This window comes from Triticum urartu, chromosome 1 (genome assembly GCF_003073215.2).
Source record: "Triticum urartu cultivar G1812 chromosome 1, Tu2.1, whole genome shotgun sequence".
NCBI lineage: Eukaryota > Viridiplantae > Streptophyta > Magnoliopsida > Poales > Poaceae > Triticum > Triticum urartu.
Window position 1 is genome coordinate 571186025 of NC_053022.1, and position 17851 is coordinate 571203875.

The 17851-nt window shown below is 43.3% G+C and overlaps 2 protein-coding genes across 2 annotated transcripts; both read left to right on the forward strand.

Annotated features, from left to right (window-relative positions):
• Positions 1-3: 3 nt before the first annotated feature.
• On the forward strand, positions 4-2552 carry LOC125533209 (CTP synthase 1-like; the record flags this gene model as incomplete). The annotated part of the gene is made up of 12 exons (XM_048696942.1): positions 4-72; positions 151-197; positions 283-352; positions 437-499; positions 587-676; positions 758-796; positions 866-1093; positions 1285-1370; positions 1456-1504; positions 1622-1702; positions 1785-1878; positions 1975-2552. Coding segments are annotated over 12 exons (1119 nt in total), but the record flags the coding sequence as incomplete, so codon positions are not given.
• Positions 2553-6007: 3455 nt separating this feature from the next.
• On the forward strand, positions 6008-10708 carry LOC125531605 (protein PLASTID TRANSCRIPTIONALLY ACTIVE 14-like). Its single transcript, XM_048695946.1, has 12 exons — positions 6008-6313; positions 6398-6535; positions 7400-7525; positions 7995-8123; positions 8230-8319; positions 8394-8544; positions 8770-8879; positions 9389-9457; positions 9555-9660; positions 9772-9969; positions 10063-10105; positions 10246-10708. Exons 1-12 carry the CDS (start codon positions 6059-6061, stop codon positions 10322-10324), a joined length of 1494 nt encoding a protein of 497 aa, XP_048551903.1. The 5' UTR covers positions 6008-6058; the 3' UTR covers positions 10325-10708.
• The last annotated feature ends 7143 nt before the right edge of the window (positions 10709-17851 follow it).

A 17851-nucleotide genomic window follows, 5' to 3' on the forward strand; every position in this document is an offset into this window, starting at 1 on the left:
TGGTTGCAGGCCGCTAATATTTTCACCCTATATGATGTTTCGAACATTTGGCACATTCCTTTGCTGTTACGGGTATAGCACATCTCATTATTTATGTATAAATGTATGTTTTCCCCATGCACTATATGATATTTTCATTTTCCATTTCAGGACCAGAAAGCACACAATGCTATCCTTAAAGTTCTGAATCTTGAAAGGTTTGTTTTCATGTACCTTATTGTGATTTTCTTCCAAAGATGGCATGCTGACATGGTATCTGAATCCTCTTTCCCATGTTTGCAGTGTTGCCCAGGAGCCGAAGTTGGATGAATGGGTGGCAAGGGCCACTTTATATGACACCCTACAGGATGAAGTTGGTTTCTGTTTGACCTTTGCAATTGTTTTATCTGTCTGGAAACCTTTACTTAGGGCCGCTTGTACTGTACTGTTGTTTCAGGTGAGGATTGCCATGGTTGGAAAGTACACTGGTCTGTCTGATTCGTACCTTTCTGTGTTAAAGGTGAGATGATCATTGTGGTCATTGGTTCAGTCTTGTTGTTAAATCTGTTTATTGTTGTCCAACATTTTTTTCTGCATTCTTTTGTAGGCACTTTTGCATGCTTCTGTCTCTTGCCACAAAAAACTTGTTGTAGATTGGGTTGCTTCCACTGATCTTGAGGATTCAACTGCTTCTGAGGTTTGAACTACACATAGTATGCAGTTACTTTAGTCTTTTCTTTACTGCATTTCCTCACCTGTCCGTGGTTAAATTTTATAGGCGCCTGATGCTTACAAAGCAGCATGGACTTTATTGAAGGTAGGAGTTTATGCCCTTAAATACTGTCAAATTTACAATTTGTACCTGTCTGACAAATTTTCATCCCAGGGCGCTGATGGCGTTTTAGTGCCCGGTGGCTTTGGAGACAGAGGTGTTAAAGGGAAAATGATGGCTGCTAAGTATGCCCGTGAAAACAATGTCCCCTATCTTGGCATATGCCTTGGCATGCAGCTTGCTGTTGTAGAGTTTGCGCGCCATGTTATGAAATTCCCTGATGCGGACAGCACAGAATTTAATCCCAATACGAAGACCCCATGTGTTATTTTTATGCCAGAGGTAATCTTCAAGCACACACACACAACACACAACCTCCACCCATAACTTCAACAACTTGCAGGGGAAATTATTTATCTGCAGACCTGTGGCATTTTTTCTGTATACAACGTATTGCATTTAGTTTTATTTTGAAACTGGAAACCGCCTTGAGCTCACATATGGTTCCTTACAATTTAATAATATTTTTTTAGGGTTCAAAAACACATATGGGTGGGACCATGCGCCTTGGATCAAGGAGAACATTTTTCAAGGTTACTGACTGCAAATCTGCCAAGCTGTGAGTGCAGTGCATGTTCTCTGTTATAGTTGTCTGGGTTGACACTACTCCTTGCCCACTCATGAGTTTTGTTTTGATCACTCAGCTATGGTGATGTCAACTATGTAGATGAGAGGCATCGGCACAGATATGAGGTCTGTAATAATCTTTGCTCAGTCATATCGATGTCTAAATGCTTTGGATGCGTTTAACATGGTCTTTGTTCCCTTTTTGACCACTTCATTGTTTTGTTTTAAAATGGGTGTCTGCAGGTAAATCCTGATATGGTGCCAGCATTTGAAAATGCTGGACTTCAGTTTGTTGGCAAGGACGAGACTGGACAGAGAATGGAGGTATGTATAATAACAGAACCAAGAATCTTACTTGTGCTTCACCATGCTAGTTGATTCACCATTATAACTACCATTTTTCTAGATCATTGAAATACCTGATCACCGGTTCTTTGTCGGCGTCCAATTCCATCCGGAGTTCAAGTCAACGCCTTCAAAACCTTCACCTCCATTTGTCGGTAAGCTACTCGACACTTACTGGAAACTATCTCGGTCCGGTGGGGAAGCTACAGCAAACACTGACAATCTGCTCAAACATCCACACATGCCTGCAGGACTAATCGCTGCAGCATGCGGACAACTGGACCAGGTGCTGCAGGACAGCTGCAATGGCCATGTGGTTGCGGCTAAACACAAGCTCGGCGACAGCTCCTCGACACCCCTAGTACACCAGAACGGGCACGCGCAGAAGCAAGCCAATGGTGGTGTAGCAAATGGAACCTGCCATGCCAACGGCAATGGCAGTACCCATGGTTAGCGCGCCGCGGGTTTCGCCAAGGGGATCATCTCGCCTGTCTTCTGTGGTCCTCATCGTCCCGTCGACTGCGACAACGGCTGAGCAACTTATCAGCAGGGCCGGCGGCCCTACAAGAAGGGCGACGGTCAGAGCCTAGGAAAAAAAAATAGAGGACTAGCATTTTATACATGAGCACCTTTGTATAGTATTAGGTTCTGTGCTGATATGCAGCCGAATGTTTTTGATCCTTGCGTGTGGACTAAATAATAAGCTAGACATCTTAGAAGGTTTTAGTTGTCGAGACAGAGCCTGGGTGGTTGGGTGTGTACTTTGATTTCCTTTAAGAAACTTATGGTTACTGTTTCTTCCCAGTTAATTCCAGTTTCTTTCTCTGTTTGTAGTTTGTAGAGCTAACTAAGATAAGCTTCTTTGCATTCAAATTAAAAGTATTTGGGTCAGTCACATGGCAGTACAGCACTTTTGTTGATTGGAATGCTTTAACCATATTTATGTTGATCAGATTATGTCGTTTCAATATAACGGTTTTACATGAAAAGAACATCCAAGCCAAAATATTCTTATAATAGCATAATTCACTCGAGCATTATTAATCTATGAGCATGTTTGGTTAATATCCACACATTGCCAAACTTTGCTGCAAATGTGGCAGTGGCTTGTGGTTTGTTTGTTTCACTGTCATAGTTGTGCCCTGCCACACTTTTTTAGCAGCATGCCCTACATTTCATAACCCGATATCTTAGATTCTTGTGAATCAAAGAGGAAGAGTTTTCTCAATATTTTTATTTTAGTCATAATAGATTTTTAAAATCCAATTTTCATGGTTCGTACCAAACCATAAGTTAACCCACAAAAAGTTAATAGGTAAATACATCACAAGTCATAGAACTTGCACGTGATGATCAGTTTGGTGCATAAACTTGTAAAATACGTGTTTCTGGCCATCGAACTTGTCCTTTTGTTTATATACGGTACTTCCTAACGTATTCGGCCGTATCATGTACACACATGGCGTGCCAATGTGGTAGGGGCCCACTGTCAGCGGTGGGTAATCCGCGTGCACTATTTTTTTTCTTCAGAAAGCATCCTTGCATTTTATTTGCTTCTGCAAAAAAAATCCTCAAATAAAATGAAAAATACTAGACCGGCAGTGGGAGTTGCCACGATTAGTCTCGCTTAGATAGCCACTTGACATCCTTACCGTTGACATTTATAAAGCACAATTAGCTTTATATAAGACAAGCCGTATGAGTTAAAATAGAAACCAAAACAAGAAAAGGGGAAGGCACCGGTTCGAACCTATGACCTATGACCACATATGCTCGCCGCGTGTGCAAGCACCAACCATCCGGCCACAATGAGTTTTAAAAAAAACAGCCACAATGACATTTAAATTGATAAACACAATTTATCTAATGTATTCTTCTTTTTTATCTATTTACGAAAATTACTTATATTCTTGATAAACATTTTGGACAAATCAACTAGATTTTTGTTTGAATTCATTTACGTAATTCTAAAATCTAGACAAAATCAAATATAGTGCAGAATGAGTGTATGTAATTCTTTTGGACAAATCAACTAAATTTTTGTATGAATTCGGATAATTTTAAATAAAAGGATGTAGATAAAAAATATAGTGCAGAGTGAATGTACATAAATTCTTCTGGACAAGTCAATGAAACTTTTGTTTGAATTCAAATAATATTAAATTCGAAAATCTAGATAAAACACATTATAGGTTAGAATGAATGTACGAAATTTTTTTGGACAATGGAACTAATTTTTTGATTGAATTCGAATAATCTAGATAAAAGAAAATATAGTTCCTAATGAATATACATCAATTTCTTTCGGACAAATCAACTAATTTTTTTATAAATTCGAAAATCTAGACTAAAACATTATATGTAAAAATTATGTACATCATTTTTTTGACAAATCAACTAATTTTTCGTTTGAATTCAAATAATTTAAATTTTAAAATATGGATAAAAGGTAATATAGTGCACAATGAATATACACACTTTTTTTGGGGACAAATCATAAATTTTTTGTTTGAATTCGAATAATTTGCATTTTGAAAATCTAGAGAAAAGGAAATATGGGTCAGAATGAATGTAAGTATTTCTTTTCGGAAAAATCAACTATGTTTTTCGAATTTGAATAATCTATATAAAATAAATATAGTTCATAATGAATGTACCTAAATTTCTTTCGAACAAATCTGTGGAAATTTTGCTTGAATTTGAATAATTTTAAAATGAAAAATCTAGATGAAAGAAAATATGGGTCCGAATGAATTTACATAATTTTTCCCAGAATAATCAAATAAACTTTTTGTTTGAATTCGAACAATATTAAATTAAAAATCTAGATAAAAGAAAATGTAGTGCAGAATGAATGTACGTGATTTTCTTTTGAACAAACCAGCGGAAAGTTTGTTTGAAGTTGAATAATTTTAAATTTGAAAATCTAGAGAAAAGAAAATATATTCAAAATGTGTACTTTTATCCAAGAGGTGAAACGCCTTAGTAGACGAAGTGAAACTGCAAGCATGATTAGTTTTGGTGGTTAGGTCGCTAGCGCCATTACAACTGGTCGCTTGTTCGTACTCGCTTCGTCCCATTTTTTCCAGCCCAATATATTTACAATGTACACTGACAATGGGACCTAGCGGGTAACTATTATTGGAGTTCTTTTGTACAAAGTAAGAAAAAGGAGGGTGTTTCTGCAGAAAAACATCACATGCCCTAGCCACTGACAAGGGGCACTAGCCACACTGGCATGCCACGTAAGCAGCGAATTTGCATGCCACGTACGAAAAATGTGACCGTATTTGCATGCCATCACAAGTTTGATGACCAAAAACACGTATTTTACAAGTTTGTGCACCAAACTGACCGTTACGCGCTAAGACTTCTAGTGTATTTACCTCAAAAGTTAACCCAACAATCCAGGCTCTATCTCGACACAATGATCCTGCACCGGCGTCGGAGAGTTAAATCCATAAGTTAAGGCAAGTTAAATCCAATTGAATCCTTATGGACACTAATATCGGAAAGTTAAATCCAATTTTCATGATTCATACCAAACCTAAGGCGATAAGGGAGAGCCATCGTCCTCCACGGGCGTGAAGCCCACAAGCCCAACTCCCGACGTCGTATCATGGATAGTTAGCATTAGGGTTTCACGACGACGCCTACAAAAAACATTCCTCCAAGACTTCCAATCTCGAAGACGTCGTCTGCAGTGGCGGTGATGACTCGGGCCGACTTTTTTCGCTAGTGAGGTTAAGGTGTCCAGAGATTTATCGGCAAGGAACCATCGGCGGCCTTTATTTACATTTTAGTCATCCCGCTTCGTTTGCATCAAATCAGTGCGGCGTCCAGAGCCGATGTGAGGCCTATGAGAAATTTTGGAGGTTTGACTCTTCTGCAATTCACCCTACCGTGACATCTTCTTCTCCATGCGCTCATGTTACCGTGATCTTTGACTTCCGCTCACGACCAGCACTAGCATGATTGCTCCAGCGATGTAACAGCGGCGGTGGCCCTTCGACCAGTGGAGTGGATGATGATAGACGCACCTTGCAATTTTTTAATTTTTATTTCTTGGGCGTTTAAAAAGTCACACCTGTGGTTTTTTATGCAAAAAAAAAGTGTTTGGATCAGAATACCACCGTTAAACCTTTATTCCTATTTAGAGATACATGAATAAAATGAAAATAAATATAGGAGTAGGTTTAATTTGTTTACCGCTTCCCCTTGGAGAAAGCGGAAGCCGCCGCGACTAACGGATACTCCCATCGGGGGCGAGCCCGCTAAACTGAACAGATAACGTCTTTCACTCCACTCTCAGGCCGCCTGCCTGCGCTCCCTCCAATGGCGACCCCCGTCGCCTCCCCTCTCCTCCTCCCCTCCCCGGCCCCCCTTCCGGCCCCAACCTTCCCGCCCCGCCGCCTCACCTCCATCCGTCGCCTCCTCCTCACCTCCCCCCCGCACGCCGGCCGCCCGCGCCTCCGCGACCCGCCGCCGGCGCCGGTGGAGGAGGCCGCCGCCGCCGCCGTGGAGGAGTACGAGGCGCCTCCGCTCAGGCTCCTCGACCCGCCGCAGGAGGAAGAGCCCTACCCGGATGAGGTGATTTCCTAGCACTGCATTGTGCCGCTCCCTCCCTCGTTGCGTTGCTGACGCTGCTTGCGCAATGTGGTTGTATTGGTGCAGATGGAGGCGGCCGACCCGGACTTCTACCGGATCGGGTACGCCCGGATGATGCGCGCCTACGGGGTCGAGTTCCTCGAGGGCCCCGACGGCATGGGCGTCTACGCCTCCCGGGACGTCGACCCGCTCCGCCGAGCCAGGGTGAGCCGCTCACCGCCGTTTCCATTTCCTGCCCTCTGTTGCTGCATCGAGCGTCTCATCACTGATGTTCATCCTCTCCAGTCTGCGCGCGCTGTTTAGTTCAATTTTCCGTGCTATTTGCAAGCGCGCGCGCGTGTCAGGAGGTGGGTGTTTCGGCACCACTACCACCACACATTGCTCACTAGTGAGTGTGTTATCGATACGAAGATTGTGCGCTGATGCATGTACTGATCAGTGAATGATGAAGCAAATGATTTATGCGAGGGACGTAGTCTTGTGTCAGTTGCAGTGTTTTACAGCTGCAACTTGATGGCGAGCTCCATGCATCAACTTAATGATGGCCATGCCTGTTCGTTTCTACACAACATTTGAACCATCCCACTGCAGCGCCTGCAGTTCTTACAAATAGTAGTACTCGGTGTCTCAGTGTCATGCGGGACCTGGACATTCTGATGGCCGGTGCTACTTCTCCAAAATGCCAACTCTGGTCGTATGGTATGGTTCACGCGCAAGCTGGATCAGATGGAACAACAGGGATAGGTTTACAATTATCCTTGTTTGCTACCAACTTGATCATCTATTCAACGATTCAATCCAACAAGGCAATGCACAATGGTGCAGATTTAAAGCAATACCTATCACCCCTTAATGATCTTTATTATTTATGTATTTTACATTTGTACAGTGATGTTTTTAACCAATAAAAAATTGACGCGTGGATGCCACATCGACTAGTCAGAAAGAATGATGTAGCTACTAGCTAGCCATTCATGCTGTTGCTGTTTGAATGATAGATTAAGTTTAATTGCACAATGGTGAAGAATTTTCTTCGCTGATGTACTAATTTCTTTTGTTCTGTACCAGGTGATAATGGAGATTCCATTGGAGCTCATGCTGACTATAACTAAAAATCATCCTTGGATGTTCTTTCCTGACATTATCCCACTAGGACATCCTATATTCGATATTATCGAGTCAACAAATCCCGAGGTAAATGGATGAGCTGTCAATGTTGTGAAAACGGAAATCAAACTATTGTTTTCCCCTGGGTTTCTTGTGTATTTTATGGGCAGCTCTGGTCAGTTTGTTAACCACTTATGGGTTCTTACATCAAATAATTTTATTTGTTTGGTTATGTGAAACACCTTGGAAAGATTCTAGTTCCGATGTGTTTAAGCTGTGCTTTTATGTTTGTTCTTCGTTTCCATATATTTTATGGTGTACATTTCTACGGCATGAGTGCTGAAGAGCCTGCGTAATTGAGACTCCAGAGCAATTCTACTGCACATTCCTACCATATGCCTGCGAAAATCATCCTTACTGTTAAATTGGATCAGAGGGGATTATATCACTCTCAATACTTGATGAATCCTGTTTTCTCCGTTCATTTGAGTGTCAATGCTTCAGTAATCAACAGGGATGTAGACTGCAGACTAATGTGATTTGTATTTTCTTGCAGACAGATTGGGATTTAAGATTAGCCTGCCTTCTTCTCTATGCATTTGATGTAGAAAACAACTTTTGGCAGTTATACGGTGATTTTTTGCCTAGTGGTGATGAATGCACCAGCCTGCTTCTGGCACCGAAGGTACTCTATAGCTAACTAAGACGTAACTCCTGCTTTGACTTTCTTTTCAGATGGAAGCTTCTCACAACTTTGAATGAGTTTGCTTATTTACCTGCCTGGCTTGCAGGAGGATCTAATGGAACTGGAAGACGAAGATCTGTCCTCAGAGATGTTAAAACGCCAGCAGCGAGCAGTTGATTTTTGGCAGAAACACTGGGTACACTTTTGTGCTATTTTATCCACTTTGCTGGCTTGGATACCTCTAACACTAGCTTGATGGGTAATGTCCAGCACAAAGCAATCCCTCTCAAGCTAAAGCGGCTTGCCCCTGACCACGAGAGATTTCTCTGGGCATTGAGCATTGTTCAGTCTCGCTCTTTCAACTTGAATATGAGAATGGGAGCTTTCATTCAAGATGCAAATGTCCTAGCTCCTTATGCCGGTACTTGTTTAATGTTTTTTCTTCTTTCACCCGTTTACTTATTTTCAGTCTGAAAATCAACAAAAAAAACTCTTTTAGTAAATACTTACACTTTTTTTTTGTATCGATGAATACTGTATGATTGTTCATTAGTATTTTGTAATTCTAGCATATGAATTGTTTGAAATCGTGGTCACAAAATTCAGAACTGCAAGCCTGAAAGATGACTTTCTCTTTTTGCTCCAGATATGCTGAATCACTCACCTGATGCTAACTGTTTCCTGCATTGGCGTTTCAAAGATCGAATGCTTGAAGTTATGATTAAGGCGGGGCATGCTATCAAAAAAGGAGATGAGGTACTGTTTAAAGAGTAGACTGTACACAAGCTGTAGATGGATGCACCTTGGCTGCAGAACACTTATTTTGCTTTTCAGAGGGCCAATCCTTACGCCTTGGTACAAAAATGTTTTATAGCACTTGAGAGGGCAATCCTTGTATTTCAAGACCAATTGCTGGCAGATTCATCTTTTTTTTGAGCAAACGGCAGATTCATCTGTAGTCTCCCTCTTTGCTTTTTTAACTGTCGCTCAGTTAGCTGGCTGCTTCATGCTCACAGCCCATTGGGGTTCGAGGCTTGGCCTCCCCACGGTGCTTGGTAGTTATTTTAAATAAAAAAAACTTCAGGTGCTAGTGTCTGTAGGTTGAGTATTTTTTGTAATCATGTGCGAGTTATACAGTAGTCTGTTCAGTCCTACTAGTTCTTTGCAGGAACTTGTGCTGTTAGACCCAGCATAAAAGTATGCTATTCTCTCAAAAATTTGAAATCACTTTTCTTAATGCAATCTTTATATTTGACCATGCACAGATGACAATCGATTATATGAGTGCGGTGAACAGCACGTTGATGCAAAGATATGGCTTCTCATCACCAACGGTAATCCATGCCTTTCAGTTTAATTATCATTTCCCTGTATGCAAATTCAGTAGCGAAATTCCTTTCCCACTTTCCGAACTTACAACAAATTCTGTAGAATCCCTGGGAACATATAAACTTCTCGAGCCCTGCCAAGATCCACCTGGATTCTTTCCTGTCAGTCTTCAACATAGCTGGCCTGCACGACGAGCTGTACCACAACGGTAGGGAGCACAAAAATGTTCTTACGGGTCATTTCGCAGAGAATCTGGCTTGACCCACAACGTTCTGATTTAAACTATCGTGTTCATCCATTCATGTTTGCTTGCTTGCAGTTGCATTGACATCGGGAGAAAGCACCTTTGTTGACGGAGGAGTGGTGGCAGCAGCAAGAACTCTGCCGACATGGTCGGACGGTGACCTTCCTGCCATACCGAGCGTGGAGAGAAAATCCGCTCAGGCGTTGCAGGAGGAGTGCCGGAAGATGGTGGAGTCTTTCTCGACCACGATCCAACAGGACGAGGAGATCCTAGGTAACACGCTTCTTGGTTCCCACTAGTATTTATTCACCTTCTTCTTGGTGCCTTCTCTGACACTGAAGCTGGACTTCTTTATGCGTGTTGCAGATTCCGACGAGCCTATGAGGAAAACACGCGAAATCGCGATCAAGTATGTGGAACCAGCTGACAAATACCCTATGCCACTACCCCCATGAAGTTTCTCACTGGGAACGAGCACGTTATATCATCAATCATTTTGTCCCTTGACCACTGTCTTTCTAACAGTTCGTTACGTTGCCGAATGCGCAGGTACCGGCTGCACCGGAAGCTGCTCTTGCAGAAGATCATCGACTCGCTGGAGATCTACCAGGATCGGATTCTGTTCTAGCTAGATGTATAGCCCTAGAAGGTGCGGGTGTGTCCCGAGTGTTCTGAAGGGCGTTTGCACCACCACCACACCACCGTTAGATGATTTTGAAGGGCTTGAGAAGCCTAGGTTCATAGGACTACATAGTAGGTTACTACTAGGTGACAGTAGGAGGATCCCAGCAGAAAGATAATGACAAGTGCCAAGTGGCGCCAAGGCATGTCGGAGGTGGCACCATGGTTTTTGGAAGAGGGGGGCCGGCCTGCCGGGATTCATCAGCACATAGTTGCCCCACCTATCAGGATAGGTAAACGCATCTCGATTTCTCGAGGAATGTCTTACCTGTTCCATTTAAATGTGATTCATGCTGATGCTTCCATGAAAGATATCATCATCGGTGCAAAATGGAATCTACTACTCCCTCCGTTCCATAATTCTTGTCATGGTTTTAGTTCAAATAAATTAAAACCACGACAAGAATTATGGAACGGATACTAGATAAGCAAAAGCATCAACGTAATCGTGACCAATCAACGCCAAGTTTGTCCACACAAATGAAAGCCTCCGCATGATGCATCAGAGTAGATCTTGTACCCTGCTATACAGCGGTTTCTTAATTAGCAGAAGTGAGTTTTTCTTTTCTTTTCTTTCCTGCTGAGTGTGAGGGGTTCGGTCCTGATCACTTTGTGGTCTTGACTGTGTTCTGTAGTATACTCTGGGGCTTCGGCCCCTTTTCTCCTTCTATAAAGATTTGGCAGAGCTCCGAAAAATAGCTTCGGCTTCTTATTTTCGGTTTGTTCTTGAGTATAGCGATCCCGCACTATTAAGAGGGGGTCGTTGGATTTCGCGAAAGGACTTGCTCAAACCTACAACTCATACCATCTCAATATTCTTCCTCTAGCTTGTGCACAAATGGTAGTATGCTTCTTAGCTAATAGGTCCTACTACCACCGGACGTCCGAAGTCTACGGACGTCCGGCCTCTCTCAACCAATCGGACATCCGACCCTCTCCAGTCGTCCGGTAAATCTTCACAAAACTAATATTAATGGAAGACCGATCACACCGAACGTCCGTTCATCTCCGGATGTCCGGTGCACTTCAACATAACTGAAATTAACGGATATCCGACAACACCGGACGTCCGGGCTCCGGACGACCGGCGCCTTCCGGACGTCCGCTACATGTGCGTCCCCTTCCACACCTGTGCCTCTGGTTGGTGTTCCAGCCACCGGACGACCGGCCGCCCTGCCGTACGTCCGGTCTTCTCTGTGTCACCGGTCGTTCGGTATCCACCGGACGTCCGTCAGCTTTAAGTGGCTCAACGGTCTGTTTTGCTCTCACACTATATATAGCCTTCTCCCTCTTCCGGGATGAGGTTGACCATTCACTTTGATCTTGCCAAGAACACTTTTCACTCTCTCTCTCTCTCTCAATCCTCTACACCAAATTCTAGATCCCCAAGTGATTTGGGAACATTTGAGAGAAGTTCTCCAATCAAGTGATAGATCCACTCCTTCCCCTTCTTTGCCCCCAAGGAATTCGTGATTTGAGCAAGTCTTGCGCTTTTCCCCATCGTTCTTGTTACTCTTGGAGGTTGGGGACTCCTAGGCGGTAGGAATCTTTTGGAGAGGAATCGACCTTTGTGATTACCCCCGGAAAAGTTTGTGAGGGTTTGGAGAACACCCCAAGGTCTACCACTAGTGGTTGAGAAACGCCTCCATGGTGTTGTCTCAAAGGGAGAATAGGGTGAGCCTTCGTGGCGTTGGTGTGCCTTCATGGTAACATTCACCTCTCTAACGATGACGTAGCTTCCCTCCAAGGAAGTGAACATCGGCATACATCCTCGTCTCCCGGAGTTGCGGTTATTCCTAACCCTAACTCCCTACTTGTGGTTACTTGTCTCTTAGCACTTACCTTTATCATATTGTGCTTGCCTACTTACATACTTGCTTTACTTGCTTAGCACTTAGTACTACTTTTGCAATTGTTAGGCTCACCTTCACATTCCGCATTATTGCCTAAAATTGCTAAGTCATAATTCAAATTTGTAATTGTACCTATTCACCCTCCCTCTAGGTCCATCTCAATCCTTTCAACAAGGGGAATTTCAGGTCGAACAACACAGGCAGTTTGCAACAGAGACATGTTTCATCACGATCCGAGAGCAAATCCGCTAATGAGCGAGATTCCTATTTAAAGCGGGCATTTAGTTGCTAAAACCGTTTGTAGATTACACTTACATCACATAGAATATGACCGACCAAAAAAATTCGCGCGGGGAGACACGGTTGAGAAAGATAGCCCGAAGGTCGGGTTCCTACAAAGGGAACTTAACGCGTGTAACTCAGAAAGTTCATGTATATATATACTAGCAAATATGCCCGTGCGTTGCAACGGGAGAAAGAATATCCCAGCATGACGACACCCTTCTAGTTAAAGAATACACTCAAGGATCGAGCTATAGAAATATGGTAGGCATAAAGGAAAATATTGAACATATGTGAGAATGAGATACGTACTTCTAAAAGGCCATTCAGAAAATAAAAAAAATTGAAGGTCTAATTTCCTAAGAACATTCACGTTGTTGTTATTTTTTGTCTAAAGTTGCTTCTAAGCTACATGTTCTAACCCCTAAACAAATTGATACAAAAAATTGACATTGGAATGACATACCAATGACCGCGGCAAGGTGATGCCAAAATTGCCAACATCTGATTCACGTCCACAGGTGGCAAGGATCATGTGACACAACCAACAACAACAATATGAAAAGGAACAATGTCTAGGAGATTGGCGACATCTAGGTGAATATATGGGTGCTAAAAAACATCACCGATCACAACGTAGGATTGTAGTAGTCGATGTAGATTAAATGGCAAAATTTGTCCTTCAAGATGCACTCTTCGAGATTTTCTTCATTTGAATAGATTTTCCTTGCCAATGCAATCCTGGTGGTATGTGGATTCGACCGAGGAAGCTCTGATGTGTTGCTGATGATAACAACGGCTAGATGCTCTGAGATGACGACGGCGGCATCAGGTTCCTATGGCAGCTGAGGGCAATGGCTATATGCCTGAGAAAGAAGTATAGGAGGAATACAGGGAAGCAAACGATCGATTGATCACATGTGGAGGCCCGTGCACTTGGACGATCGTTGAGCCGTTTGGCCGAGTCTTCCTCAATGGTCAAGTTTGTTCCTATTCGGCGCGTAGGTCGCTGTCTAGCAATGTAGCTAGTGCATGCCCTCCAGCGCGCCTGTCGACAGTATAGGCCGACCCAGTTTGGTTTTTTCCCACCCCATTTTGGAAGGTTCTAGAATGCTTCCATGAACTGGTTTTCTTTTTAATTTTTCTTTGTTATTTTTTCTCTGATTTTTCATTGTTTCTATATTTCTTATTTTTTCCCTTTAACCCTTTTTATTTTCACATTTTGCTCCATTTACTTATTTTTCATTTTCTTTTTTCAAGTTCATTATTTATTTATTTTTATTTTTTCTTTTAATTTTTTGCAAAGATCTTTTTCCAATTCAAGAACTTTTTTCAGATCCTGAACATTTTTTAAAATCATGAACATATTTTGAATTCATCAATATTATTTATGAAACCATGACCATTTTTAAATTTGCGAACATTTGTTCAATTATTGCGAACATTGTTTTTGAAACTTCTGAACATTGTTATGAATCGCCGAACATTTTTTTGAGTCAATGAAGATTTTTCGAATGGATGCAAATTTTATAAAACTTGTGAAAATTTTATTTAAATCGCAAATATTCTTAGAATAGCTGAACAATTTTTGAAATGATTAACATTTTTTGAAATTCCTGAATATTTTTTATTTGATGATTTTTTTGAAATGCATGAACCTTTTTTAATTCACAATAATTTTATGGCTAATTTTTTTAAGTAATGCATTTTTTTTATTAATTTGCATAAATATTACGCCCAAAAATGATTTTCAAAAATAATACACCGTCGGCCCACAGCACGCCGACTGGTCCTAGTGGGCCCACAACAGGCCGACTGGGGGCCTATCTGCTTGCTGCTGGCCGATTGGCCTGTCGGCCACCAGGGCAAGTCCAGTTGGCCAACCAGGGCAAGTCCAGTCGGCCAACCGGTTGCCGACAAGGTCCAGTCGGTCTGCTGTGGGCCGACATGAACTAATTGGCCTGCTGTGGGCCGACTGGTGCATGCATACCATATTATAGATTTTTTTTGCCCCATACGATATTACATTTTTTTGTTTTCAAAACTATGATGTATTTTCGCGCAACCCTTTCCCCTCAATATGTTCCCGCCACCCGTTTCCCGCCATACTGCAGTCGTTCTTTCCCGCCATTTTCTCCTCTCTGCCTATAAAACCCCCTTCAGACGGATGTGGATAAGCATTCCAGTGTAGTGTAGTTGAGATGTCCCATTATCCTTTCGATCGTAGTTTTCACCCTGAGACGAGCAGGACCCTTCTGAGGCTAGCTACCGATTTTAGGATGGACAATAGGATAGTTTCATAGGACGAACTCACCGGTAGTGACACCATAATGAATGAGTTGGCTCACTAATTACGTAGGTCTGGATGGCCTGAAAGGACCTATGAGGAGGTACGCAAAGAACTTCTTAGGTTGCATGAAAGGTGGAAGAAGGTAGTGGAGCCGAAGAGTGAAACGTTCAGAAGGACTGCAGAAAAGAATCCATTTTTATGGACCGAGGAGAGCGAGGACGAATATGATATCTTCATGCCGCCGCTTCCGGGTTCTGCATACTCAAAGGGCAAGAGTTCTTCATCGTCGAAGGGCAAGGTTTCTGCATCGTCGAAGGGCAAGAGTTCTTCATCGTCGAAGGGCAAGGTTTCTGCATCGTCGAAGGATAAGAGTTCTTCATCGTCGAAGGTCAAGCGTTCTTCATCATCGAAGGGCAAGAGTTATGCATCGATGGAGGATGACAATGATGACTTCATGTAGTTTTTATGATGTATGTTGTAAGTTTAGTCGTACGTACCGTTAATTTAGATGTAGTTCTATCTAGTTGTTTGTACTGTCTTGTTGTACGAGCATTATGTTCTATCTAAATATGATGTTGTAGTTCGGATAACAGAGTACTAAAATAGAGTAGGCATATGTCTCATACATAAGTACATAGTCATTTGTCTCATACAGAAGTAGATGGTCATGTCTCTACTGATAGATGGAAGCGTTAGTGACGACGTCTGTCCTGGCGGGGAGGCGGATCTGGAAGCGGCGTCCATCCCAACCTGTTAGGTGGCCTAATGTTACGAGGAGGAATTTCAGACTCTCCCTGGTCATGCTATGTATCCTGTGTGGGGCCTGGTGGAGGAGTCGAATACATGTTCATCCAATGGGTGTGCTGCGACATCTGAGCCTGCATGTTCTCCTTGGGATGTTGACCACTCCCCCACGTATCATGTGATGCTGACATAGACGCATGATATCCGTAGGCTCCTGCATGATGGAACGTTTAGTCATGAAGAATGAGGTCGCCTCAATTAATATTGAAAACAATAAATATGAAGACACTTACCTGTTGGTTGTGACGGCTGCTCTGGCTCAAACAGGAAGCTCGACGAGGGACCGTGCTGCTGTGGCTGTGGAGAAAACACGAAGCTGGATGAGGGACCGTGCTGCTATGGCTGTGGAGAAAACACGAAGCTCGACGTGGGACCATAGTGCTGTGGTTGCTGCCACGTTGAACTGCCAGGTTGGTCAGGACGGGGTGGCCTGGTTGTCGGCTGATGTGCTAGACGTGGACGTGGTTGATGTCGGTGCATGGAGTAACGTGGCTGCTACTGCTGGTGCTGAACAACGTCGGTTCTCCGGGTGCACGTGATAGCCTCATACACAGTCCGTATCTTCTTATGAATTTGTTCCAAGAAGGGATGTAGCACTGGACGGTGCTGAAGAAGAGGTCCAAACGACAATGATCGTCCAAAGGTGGTCACGTCCTCGTAGAGTTCGTGTGTCAAGGTAGCCTGCAAATTTCCATGACGATTAATAATGTATGTCTCTTGCACGTCAAAGTATGTGACAACATTACTTAAAGAAAATATATCTTACCGTGTACTGCCTAGAGTCCGAAGTGTCATAGCTCGGGTACATATCCGACGGAGTAGGATCCGGTATATCCTCTGGGTGGGAGTGCTCAACGATGCGTAACCGTGTTCCAGTCATGTAGCGCCGCAAATAGATATTGAATTCATTGAGATCAAAATTGTGATTCTCGTGCCATATATGTGTGTTTGTTGTCTCCCATTCTATAACATATGACTCTAGTCTAACTAGCCAGTCAGCAGTTGTCCTGGTCATGTGTTGGAAATATGCCCTAGAGGCAATGATAAATTAGTTATTATTATATTTCCTTGTTAATGATAATCGTTTATTATCCATGCTATAATTGTATTGATAGGAAACTCAGATACATGTGTGGATACATAGACAACACCATGTCCCTAGTAAGCCTCTAGTTGACTAGCTCGTTGATCAATAGATGGTTACGGTTTCCTGACCATGGACATTGGATGTCATTGATAACGGGATCACATCATTAGGAGAATGATGTGATGGACAAGACCCAATCCTAAGCCTAGCACAAGATCATGTAGTTCGTATGCTAAAGCTTTTCTAATGTCAAGTATCATTTCCTTAGACCATGAGATTGTGCAACTCCCGGATACCGTAGAGTGCTTTGGGTGTCCAAACGTCACAACGTAACTGGGTGACTATAAAGGTGCACTACAGGTATCTCCGAAAGTGTCTGTTGGGTTGGCACGAATCGAGACTGGGATTTGTCACTTCGTGTAAACGGAGAGGTATCTCTGGGCCCACTCGGTAGGACATCATCATAATGTGCACAATGTGATCAAGGAGTTGATCACGGGATGATGTGTTACGGAAACGAGTAAAGAGACTTGCCGGTAACGAGATTGAACAAGGTATCGGGATACCGACGATCGAATCTCGGGCAAGTATCGTACCGGACAAAGGGAATTGTATACGGGATTGATTAAGTCCTTGACATCGTGGTTCATCCGATGAGATCATCGTGGAACATGTGGGAGCCAACATGGGTATCCAGATCCCGCTGTTGGTTATTGACCGGAGATCGTCTCGGTCATGTCTGCATGTCTCCCGAACCCGTGGGGTCTACACACTTAAGGTTCGATGACGCTAGGGTTGTAAAGGAAGTTTGTATGTGGTTACCGAATGTTTTTCGGAGTCCCGGATGAGATCCCGGACGTCACGAGGAGTTCCGGAATGGTCCGGAGGTAAAGATTTATATATGGGAAGTCCTGTTTTGGTCACCGGAAGAGTTTCGGGGTTTATCGGTAACGTACCGGGACCACCGGGAGGGTCCCGGGGGTCCACCAAGTGGGGCCACCTGCCCGGGGGGCCACATGGGCTGTAGGGAGTGTTCCTTGGCCTACATGGGCCAAGGGCACCAGCCCCACTAAGGCCCATGCGCCTAGAAGGGGAGAGGGGCAAACCCTAAGGGCAGATGGGCCCTAAGGCCCATATACCCTGCGCCTCCCTCTCCTC

What these genes read in the sequence shown, in the direction of transcription:
- LOC125531605 (XM_048695946.1), top strand. Translation starts at nt 6,059, where the DNA reads ATGGCGACCCCCGTCGCCTCCCCTCTCCTCCTCCCCTCCCCGGCCCCC. An exon ending in ACCCGCTCCGCCGAGCCAGG is followed by an intron (nt 6,536 to 7,399) that starts GTGAGCCGCTCA and finishes GTTCTGTACCAG; the next exon opens with GTGATAATGGAGATTCCATT. An exon ending in CGACGAGCTGTACCACAACG is followed by an intron (nt 9,661 to 9,771) that starts GTAGGGAGCACA and finishes GCTTGCTTGCAG; the next exon opens with TTGCATTGACATCGGGAGAA.